Raw genomic sequence first — 23,510 nt, forward strand, 5'->3', positions numbered from 1 at the left:
ATTCACATTAAGTCATAATCCTTCATTGCTTTTTTTTCAACATTTCAGTACTCTCTCCTAATGCCAACCATCATATCGGTTAAACATACCTAGTAATTTCATTATTCAATTTCCTCCCCAATTTTGTTTTTTTTAAAATAAAATAAAAAAATCTCATTTGGCAAGCAGTATGGTTCCAGGTTTCACATCTCAATACAAACATGACCATAGTTACCTATTCATTTTATTTATTCAATTTCATATCACATTATCTTTATTAATATTAAATATTAAAGTTATCCAATTCCAATTTATATTATAACTAGTTTCATTTTTTTCTTAGGATATTCTCATATCTTATTTTACAGTGTTATCTAAAATTCTCATCTCATTTCTATGTTCATTTCCGATAGTACCTTTTTCTGTCACATTTGCAATTTTATCAATTGCAGTCTCCTATTCTCAGTGCCGTGAGATTATAGTGATAACTATTTCAGGTCAAAATTACTTCTACTGAATAGAAGAATCGTTTTAGGTTGCTTGGACTATTTAAAAGTGAACAATGATGTGGTCCTCCCCACCTCACCCGCCAAAAAAGCACCTGCAGAAGTCTTTTCTAGCCTACAGCCTAGTTGCTGAGGAAGAGAGTAGCTCTCTTGGAGGGAGGCAAGTGGCTACAGCATATTCCCCTCCTTACTGAAGCTAAATCTCCAGCTTCCAGATGAAATCCAGTCATGCCTACCCAATAGTAGAACACATAGATTTGTGTTTTGGAGTTCCTAACACTAATCCCTTTTTTTCTTTCTTTTTCCCCTCCCACAGTACGGTGCTGACGTTAAGGCGCATGATGCTGTCGGGCACACGGCACTCTTCTACGCTCGCCGAGCAGGAAGCCAAGAATGCATTGACATCTTAATGCAGCATGGTTGCCCAAACGAAGGCTACAGCACTATTGCCACCCCAGGCCTGCGCCGGAAAAGCAGCAGTGCCAGCATGGGAAGGCCCGAGGCCCGAACTGCCCTGGTGTAGCATGCCAGGGGGAGCCTCTTCCCCATCCCAACAGTGCCAACAAGGGTGCAGTGACTGAGGCCTCCTTTTCCTTAAGGAGATCCCACGCCCCTCTGGTACCTGGACTGTAATGCCAAGGAGCATAGATCATGACTCCTGTCATGCAGAGGAGGTGGTGGCTCCCACCCAGAGCCCAGCTTCAGTGGTTCTGCTTGGCATAGGCCGCCATCCCCAAGACTCACAGCTCTCTCTACTGCCAGGCCTTGAGCTGCTCTGCTGATTTCCTCGGCAAACAGCCGTCTCTCCAGACAGGTCATCAGAGAAAGCCTACAGAGAACCGAGAGCAATGCATCCCAGTATCTGAAGTGACTATAAGGATTAGGACCTGGGCTGACATTGTCGCCTTCCCAATTGAGACTTTGGGAAATGATAGGGACCAGTGTTTACGTGGGATCCGTTCCCCCTTTCCTTTCTGGGTTTGTAAGATGTGTTGAAGGCGGAATGTAAATCAGCGTTACTGGAGCAGTTGGTGACTGAACTGCACTGACCACTTCTATGGAGCCCCCCCAAAATGACAACACACGGGTGGGGGTGGGGGGTGGGGTGGGTGGAGTGTTAAAGGGTCGAAGAGCGTTTGTCACAACAATAGCACTGAGGGAAGAAGGTTCAAGAGGGAACCTTTGTGTCACTTGCTTGGCTAACCGTGAACCCCTCCCCTCCTCGTACAGGGTACAGGGCTTAGTGAATGCACTTGAGCTGTGGCACACTAAAGGGGCTGTAGGCCAGCCTCCCCTCATTTCTAGGCAGGAGCGTGTACAAAAACAGGAGTGAAGATGCTTGCTCAAATCCGGTGTGGATAGACATGTGGAAAACATGTATTTCATGGAGAAACCTGTTTCCGTTATTCAGTTTCCCTGGGCCTTTCAACGAATTGGGTTTTCTCTTCTAGAACACCGACCCTTCCCATCTCTCAAAGAACTGAACAAGAGTGGGAGAGAACAGTTAGGAACATATACACATACACACACACATACACACAGTGTGTATATGTGTGTGTGTGTGTATAAAACTGGCATCCTAACTCACCAGTAGCAGTAAAAACCACCTACTGACTCTTTGGGGCATTTTTCTTTATCCAAGAGAGAGAATGCAATTTTATTTAGCAGACGCAGCTCCTAATGCCTGTTTTGTAAAGCGTTTTAATTTGAAATGTCGTGAGGCAGTGATGAGGCCCACCCACACCCGACCTGTCCAGGTCGAAGTGGGTGAGGCTGAATGAACTAGGCCAAGACACCAATTAGCAGCAAGTCTCCACCTATTGCCTTGCCAGACCCCCTTTAGTCTTAGACTCAGGATCACCCTGCCATCACTCGGAAACACCAAGCACACTCCTTCTTCTTCAAGCCGCACTGAAACACATTCCTTCTGCTAACTTTCCTCAGGTCTGGTGCCTGATCGTTGCACTGAAATAGCTGTTATGTCTTACACTCTTTCGAAGGGCCCTCAGGCTGCCTCCTCTTCCTAGAAATCTTTTCACTCTTTCAGATTGTTCAGAGGAGGGAGCAAAGGGTTGAGGCAGCTGGTTACGGGCCAAGGAAGGGGGCTCAACCACGGTCAGGCATACATACGCTGGGCATCTCTGAGGAATTCAACAAGGCCATCTTTTATAGATGCTGAACCTCCTCCTGAAGCTATAGACATACTGAGCAGCCAGAGGGGGAGTTTTTCCAAAGCAACGCAAGAGTCTGGCTGTTAAAAGAAGAGTCTTGTTTTTTTTTTTAAAAAAAGAAAAGAAAACGAAGGAACATTTGTAAAAAGCTCCTTTCTTCACTCCTCCCAGTATTATCTCCCCTTTCTGACTTTTGTCCTAGTTTATTGCTTCATTTCGAGAAGGATAAAATCCTTCCCACTTTCTTCTCTTTCTAGTTTGGCAGCTCTCCTGGTGCAAGTGTTTACAGGCCTCGCCCTCCACTGTTGTGGTGGCAGGGGCATCTGTGTGGTTGTGATGAGTGATGTGGTCTCAGGCTTTATTTCAAATCCGTGATCAGGGTAATGCAATTAATCCTCCCTCCCCGGTGTGGACAGAACTGGGCTGGAGCAGCCGTTACAATTGCTGGCTCCATCCCACATGACCTGTGGTCAAATCCAGCCTGATTTCATTCCTCTGGCTGCTGGTTTGTACCAGGAGAACTGGACGTGCAGGCAAAGGGCACAAGCCCAGCCAGGCCACATCACCTCTTAAAGACACCTCGGGCTTTCTTGCTCTTCTGAATCTCAACAAATTCTTGAATGTACTGGCGATTGTGTTGCACGAGATCCATGCCCCTTAGCTGTGAGATGGAACCCAACAGGCCTGGCCCCAAGAGGATAGTTACGCACCCCACACATTGTTGCCACCTTCCCCACGGCACGGATGGATGAATATGGCAGGCTTTGCGGGAGGGAACCGGCTGTGCATCCTGGCTTCTGAGCACTTTTGAATCCAGCCTTGAGGGTCAGAAGAAGGGAGGGGGCACTGATCCGTCAACACTGAATGTAATTTATGCTTTGGGGGAGGGCGCTGGCAGTTCAGCACAAGTTCCTGGGAGAGACTCTTGTGCAAGCCCCAGATTTGGGGGTTCAAAAAGTAAGGTGGGCGGAAGTGGGGTGGGGGGAGGGGATGTGGAAGTGCCAGAGCTGATATTGGCCCTGTGCAGCTGTTGTAATCTCTTGGATTGTACCTTGTAAGTATGTGACAATGTAAGAAGATGTAATAACAGTGACTGGTTATTCCTTCTTGTGATAGCTCTCCAGAGTTGGATTGCAAGTGGGTGGGAATATTTCCGTTGTGGGGTTTCTTTTTCTGTTTCTTTTTACAGCAGCAGCAAATAAGGAAGAGCATTTAGGAGAAAGTAAATGTTGGCCCCCTAATGCTGGGAAGAGGAGAAGGAAAGTGATAGCAGTGGAGTTTGTAACAATTGGTCAAATGCAAGCTAGGGAACATGATATTCAGGCTATCTCAAAAGCCTTGCCATGTTCCCAGGAAGACCACGAGAAAGTGACAGTACTCTTTAATTCTTGCCACTTGATCATCTCCTTGCCTATCTTTTATCTCACTGCATCAAAAACTAGTGTTTAAAATGACAAGTAGAAAAACACTCAGCAAACAGATGGACAGGAAGATTCCTAAGAGCATTTGCTTAACTTGTATTGTTTTACCCTTTATTACTTAGCTCCCATTGGTGTCTTGCTGTAGTATTATACAGAGACAACTAAGCACATCTACGTCCATTGAGAACTTTGTCCACCACATACTCAAATGCGTGCGCTGCATGATAAAATACCTCTCCTTCTAACCATTCTCACCTGTTCTTGCTATCGCAATGCCTTCATTTGTGAACTGCTGCATGAATGGTCCATTGTAGGAAAACCTCAATTTAATAGACAAGAGGGGAAGGGGTCCGTTAACTCCAAAATGATGTCAATTTCCATCAATTTACACCGTTTGTGTGACACTTGTGTGACAGTTTTCCAGATTGCTTCAGAAATGGGCTTTTGTCTTGTTATTTGTGGGGGAAGCAAAAAGAAAATCGTTACCCATCGCCTCACAAGTTTGCTGAATTGAGGTTTTACTGTATCTTCATTTAAAGTATGATAATTGGTGATCTGTAAATTGAGTTGGTAGATAGGAAATGTGGTTAAAACAAGTAGATTAAGACTTATTTGGGGGGGAAATGCCACCGAGCAATAATCCATTACAGTTACAAGTAGTTGTTGGCTTCCTCACCCTAACAAGCTTCACACATTCAGTGGATTTTATTTGCAGTTGCTGCTTAGTGTCAGTCCTGAAATGGCTCCTTCTGTGTCTCCATTAGCCCCTTAAAATAAAATTTAAAAATCCATTTTGATAAAGAAAAAACAGAAGACTCCTCAAAGGGGGAGATTTAAGGGTTTATTCTTCATTTTAAGAATCCAGTCTGCCAAACTGAAAAAGTACAGATTCTAAATGAACATAAATTCCCCCATCATTGAAAGAGTAACAAATAAAATTTAAAATTTACTTCAAATTTAAATAGGTTTCTTTTTCTTCTTCAAGAGACTGTAGCAGATGAGTTAGAATGCCGAAACTTTTTAAGTGCTATAATTGGTATTTGAAAAAATTAAGACTATTTCCTACATACATATCTTTGCCCAATTCCAATGTTACTTTTTAAATGTATATCCCACACTAATCTTTTTTAAGAAGCAGTACTACACAGCAACACTAACATTAATCTCTTTTTGTGGAAAACAAGTATTCCCACCCCTACCAAAATCTACACAATGAAACTCCTCTGTGCTAATAATAAGGGCCATCTAAGCCACTGTCATCCCAATTCAGAAACTTTGGAGATCCACAGTTTAAGAAGTGCTCACCGCTTCTGTAAAAATGTGAAGAACCCTTCCATGATGCTCATTCTTGTAGACAAAAACCAAAATACTGTAGATTCAGCAAATATGAGAATTCTTAATTCAGTCTTGTGCTCTTTAGAATGGCGTGCTATTCTGTGAAAGTAGTTTTAACACTAACTATGAAAGTAATTTTAAAAGTTTTATCAATGAAGATACATATTTATGAGAGCGCAACTTGCTACATTCAGATGTTTCAGTGGGGCTTATTCGATACATAGTCTTGGTTTCTCTGACAATAAGCAAGACAGTTTTAAAGAGTACGCAGAAACCTTATTCAAGATTATTTCCCTTTGCACAATTGGACAATAGCTCCTTTATTGGCAGTAATGTCAGAAAGTCATTGAAATATGTTTTGTGGTTAGTAGGCTGGCCGCACATTTTTAGAAACTTATCCCTTCTTCAATTTTTATGGAAAAACCTGTAAACATTACAAATCTTATTCAGAAGCAAAGTCAGTCAATGAGGAATAACAAGAAAAGCACAAACTAGCATTTGAAGAGAAGATGGGGACTGGGATTAAACAAATCCTCTTCAAATCAGCACCAAGGCGCAGCCCAACTGTCCATACAAAATTATGGAAGAAAGGCTACATACCCAGCCCATACCCAAGGGCTAAAACAGCCTCTTCTTTCTCTTTATAACAAAGACACAAAATTCCATCATAAGTTACAGAGTAATGGGAGCCAGTTGGTTAGGATCACCAGTATATGTAGCTGATTTAAATTGCCCTTCTCTTGAGTTTCATCTCCTAGAGTTGGGAATTAAGGGCCAGTATGGGCAGCTGTGAAGTTGGCGCCACAGTCAACATAATTGTAGGTCTCCAAGGAACTTTGAGATATGTGGCCAATGTAGGAAATTTTCACTGAAGTTCTGAAAGGCAGAAACAAAAGAGAAAAAGATGAAATATTTCTTTTTTTTTTAATAAGTCAAAAAATAAGTGGAGTCCTCCCAATGTATAACTATGCCGAAATATAAAATTATGGGCCAGAAAGTTTATATTATTCAACATATAAATACAGCAGCTCCACACTGGACAATGCTCGAGTTAAGCTGCATTCAAAAACCACCTGCAAAGTTCCAGGGCAACATTGTACATATCAGTAAAATGATCTCCATTTAATGTAAAAGAGAGGGATCTACCACTGCCAGCATCTTTTTTACCATTTGCCATGGAGACCAAAGAGGGTAGGAATTAGAAACCAACAAGATCTAGAGGGGCACATACTTGTCACCTCGTTTACATTTCCTGCAACTTCACTCTTCTTCAGAAGCCCAGAAAATAGTTCATCAAAAAGCAAGTTTGCTAGATAAGGCAAGGGTCAAGTTCAGAGAGTAATCTGGAACCAACTGGCATATAAAAGAACCAACAAACCCCCTGTTCCTCCCAAACCTGGGTGGTTGTCTGGGTGTTTTCTATGAAAACAATCAGATAAAGGCATTAAATGTGGGAGGATAAGATTGTTAAATTTTTGGAGAAACTTTCATTGTAAATGTGTTAAGAATAATCCAGGGTATATGTAAGAATTTGATTGCTTTTTCCAGGTTTTTTGTTTGTTTGTTTGTTTTAAAGAACAAGCCATAATGCCAGCTTTTGGCAACTGTGCTATCAAAAATCAGCAGAATTATTAAAAGGAGTTGTGAGGATTAAGAAAAAATGATTTGGTGATAGTTCCCCAATACTAGAAAACTATTTAGGAGTTTAAATTTGGAAATATAAAAAAGGAAGGAGAAATGTTTTGAAATGTGTTTCTAACCCAAGAGATACCCAGATAAAAAAAAATCCATAAAAGTTACACACCTCATGAAAATCACAATATTGTGCACTCGGATCTTTGGTAGTGTGCAGAAGAAACTAAAAGACAGAAAATCACAAAATCTTAAAATAACGCGGAAAGTAAATGATGCAATCTAAATGATGCAAGTAATCTTGAAACTATTATTCTATATCCAGAACATGGTCTAGCCAAATTTAACCTTGAGTTAATTTTAGTGCCGAATCTGTTTTCAGCTTTTTAGATGTAAAAAAATATGATGATATTGATATATGATATGACTCTACAACATTCAGTACTGATACCATTTAACAGGAGCATACTGACACAGCAACATCTTTTTAGGAATACATTTTCTTTTGGAACAACTAGGAAAATACTCTACATATACATTTCAGACTGTTCATACAATTAAAATATTTTTTAAAGGTTGGGTTTTTCCAGTGGTTTGAAGCAATGAGAAAGATTATGACTTCTGAAGTATCTGGAAAGTACTCCCATTTTTTTTTAAACATGGAAGCACGCAAGGAAAAAGCTTTTAAATTTAGCCAAATGGGAGTAAGAAGGGATGATACTTGGAAACCTAGAACATAAGTGAAGGCTTACACATAAATTATATACCCACCCACTGGCCCTGTAGCATAGAAGGAGCTGCCATACGTCTACTGCATATATAAGATAAGGTAGCTGAAAATTTATTAGGGAACCTAGCAATGGCAACTATGTCACAGCAAATATTGTATTTCTTCATTACACGTCAAATGCCAAAAACAAATTACTCACTATACATAAGGTCCACCCATTTCAGCTTTCATGGTGAAATTCACCTGAAAAACAAACGTTGTGAATTAACTATAAGTCAGCAACAGTAAAGGACTTTGAAACAAGTGTTTGCTTTTTCACAAAGGGGTTGTCAGAGTGGATGGTGCCAGTCACAAAAAACTCCAAACAAACGAGACACTCATATCCCCACATACTATCAACGTTCAGATTATCTTTCTCCTTTTTAATGGGGTGGGGTGGAGTGGAATAAATAAAGTCAGGCATTGCATTTTTTCAGAATAAATATGAGGTCTATTTTACATCAAGAGACATTTTTATTCATATATTTATTTTAAAAAATTGCAGAGCTAGCCATCTGAGAGCAGAGTTTTGAGTGGCAATAGATCATGAGCACTTTGGACTTTCCAAGTTTCTCATTGATTGACTTTTCAGTAACATAATTTAAAAATACAACTCATATTGCAAGGAGCTAACAGAGGAGTCCATGGGGACACTGATTCTTTTAGGAGCCAAATTGTCTTTCACTCTAGAGTTAGCTAGAACCAGCATTCCCAATCTTGGCAACCCTAAGATGCGTGAACTCCCAGCATTCTCCGGCCATCATGATTGGCTGGGAAATGCTGGGAGTTGAAGTCCACGTGTCTTAAAAGTTGCCAAGTTTGAGAACTCTCGAGCTACGAGATTATTCTGTTCATACCACACTTAGTCCCTTCTCTACATACATCTTAGTTTCAGGTAAAATAACTGCCATACCAGCTGATCACTCAGTGGCTGGATACGAGTAACATTGTTGATTTGTTGGGTCCCAACCACAGTGTTCATGTATTGCACCTGGCTGGACAAGTTGGTCACTGCTACAGAATAGAAATTGGAATTCCGGATCCGAAGAGTGGCCTACGGACAGGAGAGAGGAAGGAAAACTGCTGAAAACAGACTCCCAATTTTAACCTCGCCACCTAACTTTATTAAGGTTAATGTACTGGACCTTACCGTGATGGAAAGAATGACAAGGGAGTTTTTTTCGTCAAACCAGACTGTAACCACTTTGATGCCATTGTCATCCACAAGCACTGAATGTGGAAAGAGAAAGAAGACCACCAACCCTGATGCCAGAAGGCAGAGCAGCACCGACACAGAGACGTAGAGCTTCCTGCAGAAGACAAGGCCAATAGTTCGGGCAATTTGCTGTGCTCAGGTCCTGCAGGCAGATCTTGCTATATATTGCAAAAGAATCCGTGTTCTACTTAGCGATAGAACAGGAAGACTTTCTACTTCAATATTTAATTCATGAATGCATCTCAGTGTTGTATTGTTGTTTACCACTTGCCAAATTCCGAGTCTGCGTATTAGACATTAGACATCGTAACATCTGGAGAATGAGTTGATTGTACAGGGGATTCTACTCAATCATTCTAAAGTGCAGCTTAGTTTTTCTTGAGACGCAAATCAAGTTCCGACAAAATATTTCATCCTAGCCTGAAAATAGGCAAATATGTCAAATACTTTTTGTTCCCCAAGACAATTTGGGACAGGGCCCTATACAATCTTAAGCAAGAATTAGATTTCCCATGCCACGACTAAGTCTTCAATCGATTAGCTGACTTTCATAGCTAATCTCATTGAGTACACAGGAGATAAAGCTAAGAAGGAATTTTTAAAATTAAAGGTAAGCCTTCTCTGTTTCGATCTTTCTCTTACAAATTACTACTCTTAAAACTGCTTTAGCTATTCATACTGATCCTTTTCAAATAAGATATTAGAGAGGAAAATGAAAATTCTAACCCAAATTCTCAATTAAAGCAGTGTCTCTCAACCTTATAGCAAGTAGTCTGACCTTCAGCTTCCAGATTTCCCATCCCAAGCCAGCATGTTGGCTGGGGAATTCTGGGAGTTGAAGTCCAGTCATCTTAAAGTTGCCATTCCCAAAAGTAATACTTTTCACTTCAGTCCATGAAAATGTCTCTCCCCACAGATGTGTCAATCAATATTCTTTGTTGTTCAAGGACATTTCCACATCTAAGATTTAAGTTATTTGAAATGATACCTACTGAAAATAATCATGAACAGACAGACAGGGAGGGAGAGAGAGAGAGAGAGAGCGATCTAAGCTGCACCGAAAAACATGAAACATTGCCTCCCATTAAGATACTGGAATTCACTTGGTAATTATAGGGACAGACTGAAGATAGCAAATTATACAGGTAGTCTGATCACATTAAGTTATAATGCAAAAGCACCCTGATATTTTAGATATTAAAATGATTTCCAAGCATTCTCAACCGACATGGGTATGGTTGGAATTACGAGTCACTTTTCAGCTGAATATTCATTTGTTTCATGCCTGCTCAAATTCTATATGTTACATAAGAAAAGGAATTAATTATTTCTGTATACTTACGTTCTTTGAGGTTTTAATCTTTGATCATGATACGGAATCAAAGCAACCAGTTCGTTAACTTGTTCTGGAGACAAAAGCAATAATAACCATGAGTACCAGCCTCTCTGTGTCATAGTGAGAAAGGACCATTTTTAGAATCTTAACTTTAAATGCAGTGTGAGTGAAGAACACATTATTTTAAAAGTCACATTTTTGTCTTCATACCAAGGAAAGACAACATGTAACAAGCTTAGTAAAACACAGGAATCTCTCTGTAGCATGAGATTACATATGGTCTTTAAAGGATTTTTAATCTAAATAAACAGATGGTAATAGCTTAAGCAACATTTCCCTTCATGTGGCAAAAATGAAACAGGTCTCGAAGCCACTGTTTCTCATTATATGCAATATGCTAGTGACATTTTAAGTCTCAGGCACCAGACAAGACATTGCATTTAATGTCAGCAACAGTGTAAGGTTAACAGGAGTAGATCCAGGCTGGTTTCGCTCGTTGTGCTAAGCTGTAAACCACAATTTACAAGTCCAAAACAGCAACATTTCATACCACAAGGAAGCCACATGCTTTAGTGGAATGCATAAACCAGATCTGTCAAAGCTCTTACTTGAGGAGGGGTTTGATTTCAGGCAGATCAACCCTAAGGGCATTGGTAATTGTAGGTATGATTGTATGATTGTGTCAACAAATGAGGGCAGAGATGGGAGGAAGGGAATCAAGAAGATTTTATTTATTTATTCATATTTAGATAGCCACTCATCTCACAATCACTTTACTCTGGGTGGCATACAACAAACTTCTAAATAATATTAATATTGCTAATATTAGAAATTTTAAAATTGTAAAAGATATGACAAAATTTCAAAGAGGTCAGGTGAAGGTGAAGGAGATGTGTTAATTAACCAGGTGTCATTTCAATATTTTGCCAGTCCCCTTGGATGCCAAGGCCTCAACTAGGTCTTGAGGATATCCAGAAAGTTAAAAGGGATGAGGCCAGCCTTATTTTGTGGGAAAGGGGATTCCATTAAGTGGAGGGGAGACACAGTAGAAAAGCCCTTATGATCCATCAATTAAACTCCCTAATCAACATGATCTGCAGGATGAGATGTAATTAGGGAGAGGAAATCCCTCATATAACGCAACCCCATGTCATGTAGGCAAGACAACATGGAACAAATTCTCAAAACCAGGCCCCGAGGAACTATACTAGCGATAAGATTATAGAACCCCATAGCAAAAAAGATGGCTGGCGTTCTGCCCTGAAACTAAATTCTCCAAACAACCCTAAACTCATTACGTCATAATTCCTTGTTCAATCAAGGAAACAAATGATAAACACCACACAAAGGATTCTTTGCAGAGCAAGCAAGTGGTTCAATATGTGCAAACCAACTGGATCAAAGAGATAAGCCAACCACAGAACGGAAAGGAAGGTTTAAATAACACCCATTCATTTGACAAGGAAGTTGTTCTTCAAATGTTATCATTAAACCTATAGGTAAAACTTTGAAACAGCAGCACAAAATGCTGAAGGTAGGAAGTGAGGAAAGAATGGTATGTTAGGACCATGAATTGTTCCAGTCCAAAAGGACTCACCATTCAACAGAAGCAGGACAAATACAATTACCTGTGGGAATGCAGCCAGTGCCTTGGCAGGAAGGACAGGTGATGCTGTCTCGTCCAGTGAATTCCACATACGGAAACTTGGCAATATCTTCTTCTCGGTCTTTATTGGTCAACAAATCCTCATCATTCCCTTTCTGCTTCCTGGAGCAATAGTTACTGGTATCCACTGAGTGGAACGACCCCATTGCAACTAGTATCCAGGGTAATTCCACATGAAACTATAAGTAAAACAGAGGAGGGAAATTTATACAGGAGTAAGAGTCTTCCACCATTAGCACAAATTTCACATGGACAACACAGTCTTAAACAAAATGACCCCAATTCTGAAGGAAAACATCCAAAAAGATCTGCAACCTATACACAGGATGTGCCTTATTATTATTTTTTAGGAGGAGGGGGATTCTCTTAGCTAAACAAGACAAGTGATTATCACTGTATAATTATATTAGAAGAGAGGGAGGAAGGTATTCCATTTATCCAAGATTAGCCTATTCTATAATCCTATTGAGGAGCAAGATAAGCATTAGGGTTGGGAAAGACTCCCAAGGCTTTCCAAATATTTTGGATTATGGTACCCATATGCTCAAGAGAGCATTACCAGAATTAAAGTATCCGGAGAGACCTATATCTGACTAAAGAGATGTACTTCTGGAGCCAGAAAAAGAAGATATAGGAACTGTCAGCCAGGATCAAGGAATAAAGATTTTATCACATTAGGGAAGTTCCCGTTTTTTCATATGTACACCATTGAATATTTTTAGAAGTTATAAGATCAGTGGACTTTGATGTACATGAAATGATACCGCAACTGAAGTGAGTCCCATACTGAACTCCTTTGAAGGAAAGTCTAATGTTCAACTCTCCTTTGAAGGAATTGGAAGTGTTTTTATTTTCATGAGAAACCTGTCCCCAAATTGGTGCACTCCATGTATTTAGAGACTGCCAAATTAGGAAATTTTCAGGCAGGTTCTATAGGACATGCAGCAGGGAGAGGGGGAGAATGGTACACTTCTGAGTTCTCTTCAGTGAATTAGATAATTAAGCAATCCTTGGAGGATGGCAGGCACAGCTGAAATTTTGGAAATGTGTCATTTCCCAAATATTGTTCATGATCAGGCACAAAGCCCTTACTTTCCAGAAAGCGGTCCTCTGCTATTACCTTTGCCCTTAGCTTGGTTTATATCATCCAGTTTAATTTCCTATCCAGTTTTCTGGGAAAGTAGACCTACTCTCAAGCACTATGCTTAACTGCAATCACCCTCATTTTCTCTCAAAGGACTGCAAAACATTCTGGTACTCAAAGATGAACCTGATACTTCACTGCATGCCAGATTCTGATTATTATATTTATTTAACAATTGTTTTGAGACAGGGAAAAAATAAAACTTTAGCTTTTGCTGATTAGATAGATTTGTTATTATGGAAATGGCTAGTATATATGATTATATAAAAGTAAAAAGTTGAGGGATTTATGTTACTACCTTATTCTACCGTAGGGCTGTCAAACTCACAGCCCGCGGGCCAGATGCATCATGTGCTAGCCACGCCCACGCCTGGTTTAGTGAAGGGGAAAAAGTCGTGATACGTCACGTGACGCCGCAAGTTTGACATCTCTGTTCTATTGCATGAAAAGGCGTTAGAAATTAATGGTTTTCTTTTTCTTTTCTCCTTTACCTTTTTCTCTTCTACTTTTTCTCTGTATTTTCCCATTATTTTCATTTTTGTTTGTATTTTTATCTTAATAAACTGATATTTAAATTGGGAAAAGAATTGTTTTGAAAATTAATCTCTTTTTTTAAAATTAAAATTGGATGAAGCAAGACATTTGATAAATATTAAGGAAGGTGGCTGCAAGGTAATCATTGACACCACCACAATGCTTTGGATTAAGCTCGGGTTTTAACACTTTTAATAGAAAAATAATAATACCAACATTTTTAGACAATGTTCTCTATTGTAACTCTCGTTTAACCACACCTCTATAACACTGCTAAAACAGTGCTAATTAGTCAATTTTTATTTAAAGAAAATTGTAGCACTGAACCTAAAATATAAATTACATTACTGTGCTGCTTCCTAACAACGATACAAGCAATATGAGGGAAAGTTAGTGTGTGACCAAAATAATGCCATCACAATGCAAAAGAAAAGAGTTGGGTAAGCAAACAATCTGCCTGTGGAAATTATGCAACTTGGGAGCTGCAACTGAAGAAACACAGCTGCTGTGGGTACAACACAGTTTCTATTACAAAATGAATGGTGAAGAAAAACCTTCAACCCAACACCCTCCTGCTTTGCCTCCAAACTAAGACAAAGAGCAAACCCAGTCCATTCTTCTGCCTGAAAAACAATACTTCGATTATAAACTTTCCTCCCCCCCCCCCCTCCCCCCGGTTAAGCCCACCCACTGCATCACTGAAGGAAAATTTAGGACCACAACTGGCATGGACTACAGCTATCAATTCTTCACAAACAATTAAATGTTTCGCTGACTGAAGCAAGAGACAGGGCAGAATTCCAATAAGAATTTCTTCCTGAATGCTAGGTGTGTTCTGTAAAACGTGCTTGGGAATTCAATTACCTCGTCTCTGGTCTCCTCCAGATACGTTAGGCTACGACAACCTTCATCCTCAGAGTGGAACAACTGCTACGATTGCTAATACAGGTAAGTCCTCGACTTACAATTGAGCCCAACACTTTAGTTACTAAGCGAGACAATTGTTAAGTAAGCTTTGCCCCATTTAAGGACCTTTCTTGCCAGAGTTGTTAAGTGAATCACTGCAGCAGTCAAAATAGCAACACCGTTAAAGCAAGTCTGTCTTTCCCATTGCCTTTGCTTGTCAAAAGGTTGCAAAAGCATGACCCAAGGACACTGCAACCGTCATAAACATGAGTCAGTTGCCAACCATCTGAATATCAATCACATGTTCACAGAGAGATGCTGCAATGGTCAAAAGTGTGAAAAATGGTCCCAAGTCACTTTTTTTCAGTGCTGTTGTTAACGTCGGTCACTACAAGTTGAGGACTACCTGTAATAGCAATAGCAATTAGACTTATATACCACTTCACAGTGTTTTACAGCTCCTCTCTCAGCGGTTTATAGAGTCAGCCTATTGCCCCCAATAATCTGGGTCCTCATTTTACCCACCTCGGAAAGGATGGAAGGCTGTACTTTTGAGCCTCAACATTTCAGCCGGAGAATCCCCGGCCCGTTCCTGCAACCACAAGAAGCCACCGTTCTACCTTACAAGGTTGTTGTGAAAAACTACCAGAAAATCTTGACCTCCTTGGAAGAAAGGTAGGCTCAGAGGCATATAAATAGAAACAACCAAGCGTTGCTTTGCGGTCTGCGCAACCGGATACAAACTACTTGGTGTTAAGGGTGTTAAGTTGCTGCTGCTGCTGCTGCTGCTGCTGCTGCTGCTACACCCACCGTCCCTATTTGCCCCTCCTTGCGGGGAAGAAAAAACACCGACAACCCTCCTCCCCAGCCTTTCCATTACCACCATTGAATCTTAAGCCTCCCTCCCCGCAAACCAACCTGCAGCCGCCGCACCAAACTCTCCCTGCGGAAGCCGCTCTTGTTTCTTTACTTAGAATGTTGTCGCTATGGCACCTTATTACGTCACCGTGCGGACCTCCCCCCCCCCCTCCGCACCTTTCTCAAAGCAGCAGGACCGACGCGAAGGAGGACAAGAGAAGAACCTCAGCCGCGGCGCCTGCTACCGACTGCGCATGCGAGGCGCGGAAGTGTGCGGTGATGTGGGGGAGGGGGCAAAACTGTGGTCTTAAGGCGTCGGAGCTTTCGGTCACGTGAACGCCGCTTCCCTGCGGAGGTGACGCTCGGACGTTCTTGCCCTTTTGTCTGCGTAGCTTTTGTATGCCGCTAACTTAACCTTACGGATCGATGGCGGCTGCGGCCGCGCAGCAGGTTAAAACCGCGGTTTACCAGCCACGACGGCAAAGCGAAGATCTTTTTAAGCGCCTCGTGTAAACCAGCTCATCATTCTCAAGCCGCGGGAGATCGGCTCGTTCGCGGTCTTATCTACCGTTTTGCATGAAGCTCGGCATCGTTGATGTAACTAGAGTTTAGTTGCTGCAATGCCTAGAATGTCTATCGAGATTCTCAGTCATCCAGATCAGGGGGTCTCCAACCTTGGCCACTTTAAGACTTGTGGACTTCAACTCCCAGAATTCCTCAGCCAGCAAAGCAAAGCTAGCTGAGGAATTCTGGGAGTTGAAGTCCACAAGTCTTGAAGTGGCCAAGGTTGGAGACCACTGATCCAGATCATGGTTGTCCCCAAGGTGCTTTTTTCAAGAGGCAACTGGACTTTTTCTTTGAAGATGTTTGGCTTCTCATCCAAGAAGCTTATACAGATTAACAGAATTGGAAGGGGCCTTGTTAGGTCATCTAGTCCAACCCCGGCCCAAGCAGGAGACCCTACAGATGGCATTCTTCAGCTCTGACTGAATGGTGGGGAATGGAAGGATTTATTCTCCTTGCAGTTGACAATCTGTCTGCAAGGAGTATAAATCCTTCCATTTCCCTCCATCCAAGTCAGAGCTGAAGAAGCCTCTTGGGTGTGAAGCAAAATTTTCTTCACACAAAAACAAGGAAGTTGCCTCTTGAAAAAAGCAACTTTGGGACAACGCCCAGAATGGATCTGGGGCATTAAATAACCACGTCTTAAATAGAAAATAGAAATGGCTTCATTTTTAAAAGTGGGAAGTTGCCAATTTGGTCAAGTGATTAAGGTGCCTGATTAGAAACCACACTTGGCTTCCTTGGGCCTGAAAACCGGCTGGCTGGGTAACTTTAGGCCAGTCACACACTCTCAACCCAGGCCACCTCACTGAGTTGCTGTGTTGGTGAAAACAAAGAGGAAGGAATATTAGTTATGTTTGCCATTTTGAGTTATTTATAAAAAATAATAAAGATGGACTATAAATAAATACCATGCTGAAGGACTCCATTCTGAATCTATGACTTTTTAGGAAAAAGGAAATTAACTCTGGTGATGTTCCCTTGCCATAGAAATTATATAGGAGAAAATTGACGGCTGTCATGTAGCATTCTGATAAACTAGAATCTGAATGTGGGGTGACAGAAATATGATTGGCATTTTGACTGCCTTTGTTTTGCAACACATGGTCTTATTGTTCTGCTTGTCTCATAGAACTTGAATGTGGCCCTGGTGAAAATCATTTTGAGAATAGGCAAGCCACATAGAAACTATTTAACAAATTTAATCATAATATCTCAGAATTTGAAATATGCCTAGCGTCTAAAAAGAACATGGACCACTGTTTTAGCATGTTTGATCGCAGCTTTTAACAAGTATGTAGTGGCACTAATATGCTGCACCTGTTCCATGCCCTCCCCCAGCTGTTCCAAGCATGCTATTTGCTGCTTGTATAAGATCCAGCATTAACTTAACCTTTGTTTGCAGGCGTCAATATTTTGAGTTTGCATGAAGGATGAATCATACATTTAATTGCATTGACTAGATTTGTAGTGGGGGGGAGTACTTAAATTGATACTCACTTAACGACTGTTGCAGCTTCTCCACAGTCAAGTGATCAGAATTGGAGTGCTTGGCAACTGGCATTTACAACTGTTGCAGCCTAGATCACAGAGTCATGTAATCCTTATTTGTGAACTTCCCAACCGGTTTTCCGCAGTCAATGAGGGAACCTGGATTTGCTTAATGACATTATTCATTTAGCAACTGCAGTGGTTTGCTTAACCACTGCTGCAAAAAAGACTGTAAATTCAGATGTGTCTCACTAAAGAATCACAACAGAAATTCTGATCCCAGTTGTGGTTGTAAGTAAAAACTACCTCTATTAAAATTTTGTTGGTTGGTTTATGACTCAATCATGTGTATGTAAAACAGTCACCTTGCTTTCTCTGATTCTACGAATCTAAAATCTGTGTTTTCTCTGGCGTTTATTTTCTAAACAAAGGGAGGTTTGCTAACAAATCACTTATGCAGGGAAAATGCTATAAATCTTTTCCAATCCTGCTAGACTTTTCTCTAGCACTGATTCAAAAGGCAAAAATATGAGGAGAGACAAACACTATAATATATAACACAATATAACAAACATTTGTTTCTCTTCTGTAAGATTTGGCAAATTTAGCATATTCTGAAAGGATTAGTTTTATATGCTAATTTCAAATTTAGCAAGTGTTCACTTGATAAATTCTAATCCAATGAATTTAACAGTGAGTTCCCCTCATCTGAATCGTGTGCTACACCCACTTGCAGTCACTGCTTCCCACTATGATAGTTGGTCTGTCTTACGTGTGGGGAAATCTGTACATTTGAGATTTTCCTTTAAGCCAACATTTTAGATACGTTCCTTTACATTATGTAAAAAGAAAAAGCAGCCGTGTCAACTAAATCTTTTTTTATGTTGGCCCTTTCAGATGTCTTAGACTGTAGCTTCTATCATATCCAACCACTATTTTCACATACTCACTTTGAGTGATAGGAATTATTGTCCAACATCCAACATTAACTTGGATGGTTTTATACAAAGGTAGTTCTGTTAAGAGTTATTGCCTACAATCCCTAAAACCTGATGAAGAGAGCCCAATTAAACAAATGAGTCAAAATATTATACTCATTCATTTATTCATTGAGATAAATGATCCAGAGTTAAATACGATCTGCTGAAACTTCCCCAAAAGAGATAAAATTATATTCTAAATCTCTAGAGCTAAACACAGCAATTTTTTAGGACTAAGAATCACATTTAAATATGTATTTCTTTGAGGAACGCAATCAGTGAAAGTATTGCAGTACATGCTACCTTATATCACTTAGTGAAACTGAGAGTCTCTTTTTTCTGCACTTGGAATTGGGGGTCTTCATTATTGTTAGCTATGTTGTAGGGCTTGTAATACAGGTTTTGTGTGGTTCATACCTCAAAACTACATCAGCCAAATTCAGCAGCATGATTGGGGCAGAAAAATGATACAGCATCCATCCTGCTATGGGAAATTAAATCTCACAGCCATCACTTTATATTCCCCTACATAGATTTCCTGTATAAGTCCAATTTTCCCATCCATCCATTCACCATCCAACTGCTGAATCTCTCTCTTTTTCTCTCACATCCGCTATCCGGGATTGGATAAATCGCCTGGTTATAACAAGTCATTCATTAAATGAGAGTTTTAACGCAAGGCATCTCCAATTGAATTATTGATTGATTCTTTTTTATATCCTGAAGGTAATCCAGATAGGAATCCAATGTTATGAGTCCCAGTACTACCATTATTGCAGAGTTACAATAACAGAATCTTGCAAATTCAAAATTCCTTCCCTTCCCGTTACTTTCTGGAAAACTAGCAAGACTTCTTTGCTTCTCCACTTCCATTCCTGCTATGGGTTGAGATATCTCTTATCCAGTTGTTGTCCTGGCTGTAGTACTGTATTTATTTACCAAGATCTCTCAACTATTGTTCAATACTTTAGGCAAATTCTTAAAGTCATTCAGTGATCCCAGTGAACTAATTACATTTATCTATTTTGTAAATGCAGAAATGTTATGAATGTATATTTGTGCCACTGATTTCTTCTAAGTAAAGGATATATGTAATAACAGTCTCAAATTTGGTGCCCTTCAGATGCATGGGACCTACTTTTATAATAATCGCATTGTCGTGTTGAGTGGAAATTTAGAGCATCATAATTCCAACTTCTAGACATCATCAATTGCCTAAGAAAGAGTGAAAAATAATAACCAGCTTGCCAGCCCATCTCTAAGAATTAGTAGGAAGGAAATGAATACTTATGTCAGTTGCAGTTTCCTTCCATTTCACTAGATGGCTCCAGATGCCAGAGGAAAGCCTTTGAGTAAAATCAAACCTTCCTTTCACCTGTTTTTAATTCCATCAGATGTTGCCGAATTTCTCCAAATTCTCCATTTTCAGACACAAAATAAATAGTGAGTTTTCATTCAAACCGTAATTCCATCCAATTCCAATTATCTTCCAACGTTAAAGAGAAAAGTTGAGCAGCCTCTGGAATGAGTTATTGAGATGAAACATGAATTAGCATTTGCTTTTGTCACTCTTAACTTGTATTGTGTACAACGCTGTTATGCACAGAGTAAAGGGACTATTCTGTGAAACTGAATTTATGTATCTTTTTTATGTACGCTGAGAGCATATGCACCAATCACACTTGGCCAATAAAGAATTCTATTCTAAAACTGACCATACTCCCATCAAAGGCCAGAATGATGACTCCTATATTGCAGGATTGCAATAAGCACAACAGCTTCCTGCAATCGCTTTAGTGCAATTCACATGTATGCAAAGTAATATTAACAAGGCATCCTATTGACACAATCATTAATAGAACAGAGGAGGTAGTCCTCTAGGATATGATGGATTTCTTTCAGGTGAAAACTTCAGTCACACAACTATGTCCCTCAAAAAGCTTTCCTAGTATTGCTCTTATGGTTTTTGAACTTCAGCAGGCCTTAGGTCAGAGTAGTTTTGTGACCCTGTCTATTGAGCTACACTTTGTGGTGCATAGCTTGCTTTGTTTTCTTGTTGTGTTTTAGCAATCTCTTGCCTTATTGTTTCATTCATAATTATATACCTAGAATAGCAGCTGAGATTGATCAGTTAAATCAACAAGCAACCCCTTTACAGTTTAAAAATGGTAGCAAGGAATAGAAAGATCATTTGATATATGTTAGTGTTTATTCTGATACTCACTATTTTTTACATAGGAAGACTGAAAGAAATAGAACTTCCGTTTAATATTGAGATAGCTGATGCAATTGTATTTTATATACATTCCTTTCAATCTCTGGGTACAACATGGGAACCCTCCAAATGTTACATTTCTCAACACTGGCCATTCTGGCAATTTTAGAACTTGGAATTCTCTTCAAGTATTTGGTTGGCAGTGTTGTTTTTATGCTCCATGGCAGGCTCCATGGCTTGGCCACCTCACTTATGTTTCCTATTTTCAGCCTTCTGAATACGTTGTTGGGTAAACAGCCCAACCACTGCTTGCAATCTAAAACTAAAGATAGAAAATTACAGAGACAGCTGCCAGAGGAAAACATTGGATCTAGAGCTTAGAAAGCAAGTTGCCAAATTTCAAGTTGTGATTTAGAAGGAAACCGATGGTGGTGGTTTATTTATTTAGCATATGGCATACCATGTCAGGGAAAACTACATATGATAGACACAATGCTGTCTGACAGCCTAGATTGCTAGTTTATTTTGTTTGGGGTTTGTAAGCCTATCCTTGGTGCACTGCTGGGGGGAAAAGTAGTTTTACACCAATTAGGTAGTGGCACTCGGGTTGCTGGCTCTTCCAGGCTCTTTTGATGGTCTCACCTCACTTTGTGTTACGATGCCTCATATTTGACCAGGTCCAGAAATGGTTTCCGCTCTCTGCACACCCGAGTGCAGCTAGGTTTTTCCCACTGAAGTGGTATCCAGTCGCAATATTATTTATTTATCCAGTCGCAATATTACATGCTTTCAAACTGCTATGTGCACAGGAGCTAAAGATCGAGCGACGGGAACTCACTCTGTCTCACAGACCCGGGCTCGAACCATTGGAGTTGCAGACCATTTCTGGCCACCAGTTCCAGCATCATTAAACCACTCCGCCATCGCATCCCTTGGTGAAAATGAGGGTGGTAAAAAGATAGATATTCAGGTGACAGCTCTCTTCCACTCAGTAGATACAATTACTTAGACCAGCCTTCCTTAAATTTGGGGGCTCAAGCTTCAGAATTCTAAAGTGGCAGGGAGATTTCTATGAATTCTAGGAGTTAACCTTCACTTTTCTAAATGGAAAAGTTGGCTTGAGCAGCACAAGGTGCTGTTGGTGGAGAATGGCCAAAATGCCTTCCATTTCTTCCCTCCACCCTACCCCAAAGACGGTAGAAGGGCAGGGCAGCAGCAGGTCTGGCTGAACAAGTGTCAACAGCAACAACAATTGCCCAGGTTGGCAGGGAAAACAGGGAAAGACATGTTTCAGTCCTCAAACACTGCATAAAATTTGAGATCTCCACCATCAATCCCTATCCTACCATAGGAAGGGTCTCCAAATGTTTCTCTCTTATTTAGGGTGCACAGGACATGTTAAGGAATTGGTATTGCACCTAGTTCTAGTTTTCCCCCTTCCACTAAACATCAGTAGCTGGCAGGAGAACATCTGCCAATCACTTTCCTTAACTTGGATAGGGCTAAGATGGGACCTGAGGGATATTTTGATAGATAACTAGACTATGAGACATTCTCTGATTTACTTTTTTGTGTGTGTGCAAGTGTTTTGCATGGCTGCATTTCAGCAGAGCCTGACTATCAGCTGACACCAGTAGAGAAATGGATCAGATTGGACTGTTCCAGAAGAGTACGAAACGTACATTCAAAAATAGCATGAATGACAGCTGGTAGGCTAAAAGGAGAGCTTTGCCATGAAGCAACAAAGAGAAACAAAAGGACAACTTGTGGACTTCAACTCCCAGAATTTCTCAGCCAGCTGGCTGAGGAATTCTGGGAATTGAAGTCCACAAGTCTTAAAGTGGCCAAGGTTGGAGACCCCTGCTCTGGATGATAGTTCTGGCAAAACCATCAGACTCCTAAGTGGAATCACTTTGTTTATTAAAACTACTAGGACGACAGGCCTATCATCCAGCTTTATTTACACTGCTTATAGCCCACTCCAGCCCTGAAACATTTGTTCCTTAAATACTTGGTGGAAAGACCAAAACTGAGGATATTTTATTCTCCGGTACTTTCTTATGGGATTCTTTACATAATATTGGATTGCTATAATTTAAGAAGCAGAATGCTAGAATGAATTGGTTATTCTAATATACTGGGGACTCTTTTTATGGTTTAGACCACTTCCTTACATACTGTAGTTCCCCTTTATTCCCAGGAGAAATTGGCACGTGGTAAAAATATTCTGTGATCTGGGTGTATAACATATGTATGTGTCAGGATAGAGACTTTTTTTAAAGAGTCTGTTCTTCTGTTTAATATTAGTCCTGTGATGTGAAAGTGGGGAGAAACAATAATGTTTGCTCTATCACCAACAATCAACGTCGTCATTCATTTCAGTAGCTCTGTTTTTTCCTCTACTCCCTTTATTGTTTGAACCTCCTTTTTTTCCTTTTACAATTGGAAAGATCTTTTATGGCAGAAGGCCTTAGATTAGCATCTGGTGTTGGCACCAAGTATGCCGGAATGTCTGTTTATAATAGCTAGGTTGAAAATAGTATAGACCAACCGTTCCCAACCTGGTTCTCTCAAGATGATATGACCCTGCGGTTCCTGGAATTCCCAGTTCTAAACTCAGGAAAGAATCAAATTGAGGTTATTGAGCGGCTTCCAGATGTTCCAGCAGCACATTTGGTTGCCTTAGACTAAGGATTTTTTTTTTTTTTTGAACACCAGAAAAGCAACAAGAATCTCTGGCTCCAGCTAGATATTTAATCCAATGCCACCCGTTGCATGATAATAACA

At 40.3% G+C, this 23,510-nt stretch overlaps 2 protein-coding genes across 7 annotated transcripts in view; one reads left to right on the plus strand and one right to left on the minus strand.

The window, feature by feature from the left end:
* Positions 1–5,931, plus strand: part of AGAP2 (ArfGAP with GTPase domain, ankyrin repeat and PH domain 2) — a 172,882-nt gene extending 166,951 nt beyond the window's left edge. For all 3 annotated transcript variants that reach the window (XM_087925312.1, XM_026714716.2, XM_087925311.1), the window contains one exon: positions 802–5,931. In XM_087925312.1, the coding sequence (XP_087781438.1) occupies positions 802–1,008 (207 nt within the window). In that variant the 3' untranslated portion in view covers positions 1,009–5,931. The remainder of the gene's footprint in view (positions 1–801) is intronic.
* On the minus strand, positions 4,901–16,175 carry TMEM106C (transmembrane protein 106C). 4 transcript variants are annotated; one of them, XM_026714754.2, is made up of 8 exons: positions 15,651–16,175; positions 11,994–12,210; positions 10,372–10,435; positions 8,964–9,123; positions 8,727–8,867; positions 7,974–8,017; positions 7,217–7,270; positions 4,901–6,288 (listed from the first exon to the last, which is right to left on the minus strand). In XM_026714754.2, exons 2-8 carry the CDS (start codon positions 12,175–12,177, stop codon positions 6,180–6,182), a joined length of 756 nt encoding a protein of 251 aa, XP_026570539.1. In that variant the 5' UTR covers positions 12,178–12,210; positions 15,651–16,175; the 3' UTR covers positions 4,901–6,179. The 4 variants fall into 4 exon arrangements, with proteins under 4 accessions (XP_026570539.1, XP_026570538.1, XP_026570542.1 ...); XM_026714753.2 differs by having other exon boundaries at positions 15,534–15,724; XM_026714757.2 differs by lacking the exon at positions 15,651–16,175 and adding an exon at positions 15,141–15,295.
* Between the last annotated feature and the right edge of the window lie 7,335 nt (positions 16,176–23,510).

The sequence above is a fragment of the Pseudonaja textilis genome, chromosome 2, assembly GCF_049901715.1.
Source record: "Pseudonaja textilis isolate UNSWEBS1 chromosome 2, rPseTex1.2, whole genome shotgun sequence".
NCBI classification, from domain to species: Eukaryota; Metazoa; Chordata; class Lepidosauria; order Squamata; family Elapidae; genus Pseudonaja; species Pseudonaja textilis.